Source organism: Paralichthys olivaceus, chromosome 12, assembly GCF_024713975.1.
Source record: "Paralichthys olivaceus isolate ysfri-2021 chromosome 12, ASM2471397v2, whole genome shotgun sequence".
NCBI lineage: Eukaryota > Metazoa > Chordata > Actinopteri > Pleuronectiformes > Paralichthyidae > Paralichthys > Paralichthys olivaceus.
In genome coordinates, this window is record NC_091104.1 from 9,577,390 (window position 1) to 9,585,193 (window position 7,804).

General features: G+C 43.2%; 2 protein-coding genes across 2 annotated transcripts; both read right to left on the reverse strand.

Annotated features, from left to right (window-relative positions):
• Nucleotides 1–70: 70 nt before the first annotated feature.
• LOC109636477 (uncharacterized) lies at nucleotides 71–3,125 on the reverse strand. The gene is made up of 4 exons (XM_020098218.2): nucleotides 2,843–3,125; nucleotides 1,564–2,112; nucleotides 1,314–1,474; nucleotides 71–910 (listed from the first exon to the last, which is right to left on the reverse strand). The coding sequence occupies exons 1-4, from the start codon at nucleotides 3,005–3,007 to the stop codon at nucleotides 478–480; spliced, it is 1,308 nt and encodes a 435-aa protein (XP_019953777.1). The 5' UTR covers nucleotides 3,008–3,125; the 3' UTR covers nucleotides 71–477.
• A 628-nt stretch (nucleotides 3,126–3,753) lies between these two features.
• On the reverse strand, nucleotides 3,754–6,374 carry tpgs1 (tubulin polyglutamylase complex subunit 1). Its single transcript, XM_069536000.1, has 2 exons — nucleotides 5,975–6,374; nucleotides 3,754–5,879 (listed from the first exon to the last, which is right to left on the reverse strand). Exons 1-2 carry the CDS (start codon nucleotides 6,310–6,312, stop codon nucleotides 5,222–5,224), a joined length of 996 nt encoding a protein of 331 aa, XP_069392101.1. The 5' UTR covers nucleotides 6,313–6,374; the 3' UTR covers nucleotides 3,754–5,221.
• Nucleotides 6,375–7,804: the final 1,430 nt, after the last annotated feature.

Below are 7,804 nucleotides of genomic sequence, written 5' to 3' on the forward strand. Positions count from 1 at the left end.
AGCTTGGAGAAAGAAAATCCGACTGTACACAAGTACTTTAAATACATATCAAGTCAACATTTAGATAAAATAAAAGAAGACACAGAGAAAGTTTTATTACATGATAAAGGAGAAAGTGTTTTGATAGGTTTCAAATTAAAAACATTTCCCTGTTTGGACGGACGGTGGCACCAGTAAAGACGTACTTCAGCCTGAACCAGAAGGCCGTTTCTCTGCTGAATGTTTCATGATTTGTGAACATCAAACTATCGGACGTTTTGAATAAAATCAGTCTGAACTTTAATTTGTGAGAGTGAAGAGCAGTTAGGTTCTCCTGTGGTTTGAGATGCAAGCTCATATTGACTGGCTACAGTTAGCATAAAGCTACATGATAACACTGGACTGGCAGAACTGAGTGACACTGCCATCTCTACAGCACAAGCACAAACCAGTCCAATGGTTTACAAGAGTTTGCTTTTAAATAGTATTAGTCCTTGATCAGATATTCAAATGTTGAAAATAGTCACTGAAAAGGTGCCGGACCTCCTCACCGTGACTTTGGTCCACACTGGTTGACGTGAGCTGCTTGTGGCTGGGCTGTGGGCTCTCTGACTCGGCCACCTCAGCCAGCCACTCCGCCTTGAAGGCATCACCGTGGGACTCGCATATGTTGTGCAGAATGCAGCACGCCAGGATCATAGTGGGCACCACGTCCAGTCCACAGTCGTTCCTCTTGCTCAGACACTGCCAGCGCGCCCTCAGTCTTTGCAGCGCCTCATCAGACACACGGTGTGCTCTGGACAGGCGACGGTTAAAGAGACCTTGTGGCTCCGTCAGTGGTGCGTGAATTGCCCCCCTGCCTCTTTCCTCGGGATAAGGCTTCATCAGCCAGCTCTGGAGGGGGTAACAGGCCTCGCCCAGCAGCGTGTACCTGGACATTACAGATGGTTTTTAGTCAGGTACGGCCTCTAAAAACAAGCTAGAAGACTTTTGGTATGAATATCCAGATATTATTATACATTTTAGAAAACAGAAAACATTGCAGCTCGGGTCAGGTCATCCAACGTTTAACATTAAAACAGTAAATAAAATAGACATACAGTATCAGCAGTCTTGTCTGATATGTATCTGGGTATATAAGCCCTTATGATCAGAAACCATTTCAAGGTGACCAGATGAAAATCTTATTAATCAAAGAAAATGGAAAAGATGAACAATTTCCTACTACAACTTGTATATTGTGATTATAAATATCTGTAAATGAGATTCACTTGGTACTGAAATGGATCCTGACGCAACAGTTGTGTCAGTGTCTTTATTTCTATCTATTTTACCTGAGTGGTCTTCCCATGAAGACGGGTAGTGGGGCAGGCGACAGTCCGCCTTCAGCGGCTGTGGTCCACAGCGATGAATTCTGTAAGATTTCAGCTGGGTCCGTCCCCCCTGGGAAACTGGCACATACATCCCAGAACTGCCCCCGGCCGCTGACGGCCACCTGAAACGGCAAAGACACAGAGAGAGGTGAGAAATAAAAATCTAATGGAGGACGTCTTGCAGCAGCATGGATGCAGGTGGCTTTTCTACCTGAGACAGTACTGAGAACCAGCCGGCAGGGTTAGCATAGTCAGACGCATTGTTTGATGGAGTGATGATAGCTGTGTGGAGGGTTGCTATGGCAGCAACACAGTGAGGGAAGCCCAAGTTGTTCAGGAAGAGTTGGGCTGAGTCCTCCAGCTCCTGCTCATTGGGGGGCCGCAGGTAGATGGAGCTGAGGAGCGCCACGATGGCGTGACACATGTCTCTAACACATCGGCACACGGTGGACTTCCCCACACCGAACAGAGTGCTGATGGTGCGGTACTCAATGTTCGATGCCAGGCGCCACAACGCCACAGCAACACGCTTCTCCACCGGCAGCGCCAGCCGGAAGCTGGTGTCCTGTCGAGCCAGACGGGGCCGCAGTTTGTCACAGAGGTGGAAGAACGTCTCCTGGCTCATGCGGAACTTATCCAGCCAATCAGAAGGCTGGAATTCTGTCATCACCACCCGCTCCCACCAATCAGTGCTTGCAGTGGTGGTCCAGGGACGCGTGCGGATGCGGACGTTGGAGCGGATACCTCCTGCTATCATCATCTGGTCAGAGAAATAGAAATAATTCAATGAATACTATCACAGATATAAATACACTTTGCTTTTTTCCTTAAAGGGGAAATGTTTAGTTTGGCTTCTTTAAAGCTACATGATGATTTTAAATAATATATCAGCATATTTTATATTTGTAAATGGAGACACTGTACTTTATCACTGTTGGTTGATTAATCATCAATTAGTTAATCAAGTGAAAATGTATGAAATTGATGCACTTTCTGAGAAAATAATAAACCTATGTTGAAATGAGTTGCTAGATTCTGGTCTGCTTATGTTGTTACATCTGTTATGGCTGGGAAATAGTTTGTCACATTATAGTTTTCACCAACAGCAATACAAGTTTTTTTATAAATTGCTTGGACATATTGCAAACACAGTGAGGAGGAATACTACATCACGGCTTTTAGTCATTTCCCTCAGAGTGTCAAGTGTCAAGAGTTTAAAACCTTCACTCAGTCTTAAAATAAGAACATCAGTTTGTGAATATTGATGATTTAAAAAGATTTATAAAAACACGTTTTCATGTTATTATTGTTATTGGCTGTAGGTTGGTGGTAAAAATGGTAAATACCAAATCCCTTGGTATTAAAACCAAGATAATAAAATGTACATATAAAGGTGGAGACATTGTGCAGCCACTGGGTGATGGGGGCGGTTTCCCAGTTGAGTCTGATTTCTCTGGCTGGAAGAGGGGATGGAAGATGGAGGGACTGACCAGCAGCATCCTCCTCTGTCTCTGGAAGAAGTACTGTCTGTGTCGGATGCGTCTCTGGATCTCACTGCGCCTCTGGACGTCTGCGTCGTGAATGTCTCTGCGTCGCTTCTGCAGCACGTAGGTCAAGAGGAACATGAGGGAGAGCAGCTGCTCCTCTTCCGCCATGTTTCACAAACACACCACATTCACAGACAGACAATCACAGACTCTCATGTGTCGCAGCGTCTCCCGTCGCTTCACCATGACGCCCCCCACCCCCAGCCTGTGTACTTCTACTTTTCTTTCCGGTTTCTCTAACTCTGACCACCAGAGCGGTGCTGCCATCTAGTGGCTGGTGATGAGCAGGGGTTTCAAGATTCAGGATTCAAAACGATTTATTTTTTCATTGCAAAATATAAGGTTCATGGAACTAAGTACTGAAGCAATGGACTAGAGCAGAAGCAGAAAATAAATACAATGAAATAAAAACAATAATCTCAAACTAAACAGGGATAAAAACAATTCACATTAAATGTGCAAATGAGTATTATTGCACATGAAAAGAGTCTCTAGTGAGTGGTAGAGTGGGTCCGACAGCTTCTGGGAAGAAGAGGAGATGTTCAATGTGTAGGTTAAATGTGTGGGGAAAAAAAAATGTGAAGTCACATTTGAGCGTGGAAGGAGAAAGAGTTAATTTTACAGCACTGTAAAATGTCATTACATACAAATATCCTGAATTCAATGGCTAAATGTGATGTATTTTTCTGATATAATGAAGTCCTATTCATTTATATTTCATACATTATATATTAAAAGCAATAGGAGTTGTGCCAAAGTGCTGTGCAATCATGGCAAAGAAAAAGCAACACAAGTATGTGCAAAGCAACGTACAGTTAAAGAAGATAAAAATAATAAGACAGAATGAGGCAACATTAAAAAGGTAAGACTTTAAATTAGATTTACAATCATTCATAGTGGTACAGGACTTAATGTGCAACAGGGGGCACATCCAGAGATTGGGTGTGTATAGGATTATTATTACTGATGGATTAATGTGTGAACAGCATTTACCTTTTGTGGCTGATGTATCTCAGTAAAAAAAATCTAAAAAAAGAAAATTAAACAGGAACATAACTACTAGTAACTGCATTTTGTTACATTCCATCTCTGCATTTGAATCATTCCTTTTACGCTTACATGATCAGTACTCACAGAAAATACTAATACATCCACATTTTGAAAATTCAAAGCCACTTTGTCTTGATACAAACACAAACTATAGGAACTGTATGGCCTTCGTGATTACTGTTGTTTAAACACTCAGAGCGCATGTGAATGTTTGTGTTTATTTAGCAGCGCTGGTGACCAGAGCCTCTGTATACAGTGTACAGAGTAATGGATGCGAAAGGTTTTGTTTTCTGGTTTGCCCTGAATTTTCTCTCTGCACTGTGATTTGAATCAGAAAGAGCACACCTCAAAATTCTGTTCCATGTTTATGTCCCTCCTCTGTCGACACCACTTGTACTTAATTGGGGGTCACAGGGACAGAGACCGTCAAGGAGAGCACATGAGACTGGCTCCTGTTTCTACAACATGTTACAAATGCTAAGATAGCACAGACCGGTTCACTCATCATCACTGACAGTCTCAACAAAACCTTGAAATGTTGTTGTATTTTTACAGAGAATCTATTACAAGGCTGTTGTACTGGACTGCAGTAGATGTAGATACTCTCTAAACTGAGCATTTCAGGGAAAACACTGAACAAAGGTTGAAGCCGTTCGGGACAAATACTGATTTCATTGAATCTATTTAGTCTAATCAAGGTACGTCATGTCCTCCACACGGGACAGCAGCTGCCTGTGTAGCCACAGCAGATGTTGCTGACATTAATAAGCTCAAGACAAACAGCGATATTCAGACAAGGTTATATCTGTGCATCTCATGGAGACATTAGCCTTAGGCCCATCTTTTCATTCTGCTAAGCAGCTCAGTATGTCTTGTTCCCTTTGAGAGGCAGGTATCCACAGGGTGGAATCTGGTTGATGACTTTGGTTGGAAGAAATTGCTTTTTCTGGCCAGGACTCTCCCCAGCACGTTATTTTGTGATCATGCATCCAACATCTTTCTCATCCCACACACCACACTGCATACACCACTGACCTTTACACCACTGACCTTTACACCACTGACCTTTCTGATCCCACAATATCTTTAGTTCATTCTAGTGTTGATTGTTTTATTCTATACATTTTTACTATTTTCCCATCATCCTGCATTCTCCTATATTTTGTCATGGCTGTAGAGCCAGGTCATGACAGTAGTAGGTGCACACAGGATAATGATTTACTCTACGACATGGCTGTACATTCATAACTTATGTGAAAACAGAGAAGAGACCTAGGACACAACTTTGACTCGAGTGATAAACAGCTCAGCCGCTGCATTTTCAAACTCCTTAGCGTCCATGTCGCCACCTGGACCCCGCAACTGCGCTCCAGACATAGCCTGAGCGAGCTTGCAGGGAGAGATATTGGCACTGGCCTTCAGGTAGCGGATGGCCTTCACGTTGGCCTCCAGACAAGAGTTGTTGGCGTTAACGCAGCAGTTTGCATCACAGCCCTTGGACGTCTCCAGAGCCTCCTTCAGGGTCCCCAGCACGGCCAGGCACAGCGCCCGCGAAGCAGGCCCGTTGTCTGGGCAGCACACCTCAGCGTAAAGCCTCTGGGCCTGCCGGATGTAGTCCGAGAAGACGGCACACGTGAGCACGCCGTGTCGGAAGATGTCATAAGGGACGGCCTCGTGGTCTTGGCAGTGGAGTCGTCGGAGGAGCGGAGCAGAGGTGGAGGCAGGGACGCCACCTTCACTGCAGAGACACTCCAGAGTCTGTGTGTAGAGGCCTCCTCTCACACCTCCTCCTCCCACACCACCTCCTCCTCCAGTGGGGCTCTCGGTGAAGGAGCCATCAGGGCCTTCTGGAGCCTCACCTGGATGTCTTTGGGGCCCAGTGAGGTTGAGGAGGTCGTAGGCCACGCGGACGTTGTTGCTGAAGGCAGATCTGGGTTTAAAATGAGAAATGGAATCAAAGTTATGAAATCATAGGTTTGTCTGAAGCAGTTAGAGACACTATATTCCAATGTGTGGACCGTGAACCTCTGGGAGTGGTGCGCCAGCCGCAGGTGCCAGAGCGCCCGGTTGAGATGCTGCTGCTCCTGGGCGCCTGCACTCAGCGGCGCGTTGCTCAGCGGCTCCGCGTCGCAGCCTCCGGCCGAGCCGCTCTCCGTCATGGAGGCGAGGTTGCAGAAGTGGTCTGCGAGGAAGCCGATGGGATCGTCCGACCTGGCCTCCACCATCTTCAAGATGGCGCCGCGGAGCAGCTCCCCGACACCCGCCTGCAACAGAAACTCCCTGTCGCTGTCCGACTTGGTGGCTTTGCACTCGGGCATCCCAGGAGGAGCAGCCCCGGGCCGGCGTTTCTCCTTGTCCGCCATTGATGTTGACGTCCGGTGTCGCAGCAACGGCAGCGGAAGTGATGGAAGAGCGACCGGAAACAGGAAACGGAGCAGTTGGGGCGGGGAGAAACCATGTGGTGTGGTCTGCTGAGAAAAACTATTCATTCCATGGATATAAAATAAGATAACATCATATAATATATTACATTTTAATATAATTGTCTTGTATTATTATAAGCTTTTATAATACAACTATAATTCCTTTCACTCTCCTGAGACGTATCCAAGACAATCTGTGAAATTCATGAAAAGAAGAGAATTAGACAAATAAATGTTTACTCGCGTAAAAAATATTGAAGTGTAATTAAGTGAAGGATTAAAGATTGAAGTCTGACCAAACAAGATACAATTATTAGATTTTAAAAGTGAAACATTTGACCAATTAAGGGAAAGCTTTGACTTTTTCTTTCTTGTTTAAAATCTCAACTTGTTCCTCAAATAGTTTATTATTTATTCATCACATTAGACTTTTGATTCTCTTATCATTTTGGTAGTGAATCAAAAATATAACTTTTTATATCATGAGTTTCTTTTTCTAAATCCTTGCTTTGACACTGTTTGTTTTTGTTCTTTTAGTTAAAGGTTCAGTGTGTAGAATTTAGTGACATCTAGAGGTGAAGTTTCATGCTGCAGCTAAATACTTCTCATCTCACCCTCCCCTTCCCAACATGACAGGGAAACTCAGGTGAACTTCAGTTGTCATGAAAACTCAAAAGGTTTTAGTTTGTGCAGTTTGGACGACAGTAAATAATATGGCTACCTCCATAGAGAGGACCCCCCTCCGTGTGAATATAACGTTTTTAGAAATAAAGGGCCCATTCTATGGTAAAGAAAACAACAATTCTCTCAATTTGGATGAAACTCACAAGTGAAAACATCACTAGGATTATTTTATATTCAATTTGTAGATCCTTTCACCTAAAACTTACACATGGACCTTTAAAGAATTGGACGCTATTGTTTTTCTGCGTTGTGCTCCCTGACTCTTTTTATTTTGTTGTTTTGTTTTAGTGATGGTAACACTTTCTCATAAAGGAGAGACTCACTAGATCTATTATTGATTAAATCACATTTGTTGTATATGCTGTTGTTGCTCATTACCATGTTTTTTATTCCCAAACACTATTACACAGTCACACATATATCTGAACTTGGCAAATGGCTAAGTAAGAAGAAAATGAATTAAAAAGACAAACCACAATAATTAATAGATCAAACAACAATACCTAAATGTTTATTTTATATTAGTAAGTAGAATGCTTGACTGGTCGCCACGGCAACCCCATACCCAAACAACATTAAAAAAAAAAAAAAAAAAATATATATATATATATATATATATATATATATATATATATATATATATATATATATATTTATATAAATAACCCAAGTTGCCCTTTAACTTCACAGTTCAGCTTCACAAGAACATTTGGAGAAATCTGAGGTAATGATAGACAGTAACACAAGA

Bases quoted from the DNA above. Each gene is read 5' to 3' on its own strand.
- LOC109636477 (XM_020098218.2), bottom strand. From the start codon at position 3,007: ATGGCGGAAGAGGAGCAGCTGCTCTCCCTCATGTTCCTCTTGACCTAC. The intron at 1,475-1,563 runs GTAGAAAAGCCA...TTGCCGTTTCAG, and splicing joins GGTTCTCAGTACTGTCTCAG to GTGGCCGTCAGCGGCCGGGG. The intron at 911-1,313 runs GTAAAATAGATA...TGTAATGTCCAG, and splicing joins TTCATGGGAAGACCACTCAG to GTACACGCTGCTGGGCGAGG.
- tpgs1 (XM_069536000.1), bottom strand. From the start codon at position 6,312: ATGGCGGACAAGGAGAAACGCCGGCCCGGGGCTGCTCCTCCTGGGATG. The intron at 5,880-5,974 runs GTTCACGGTCCA...TTTTAAACCCAG, and splicing joins CTGGCGCACCACTCCCAGAG to ATCTGCCTTCAGCAACAACG.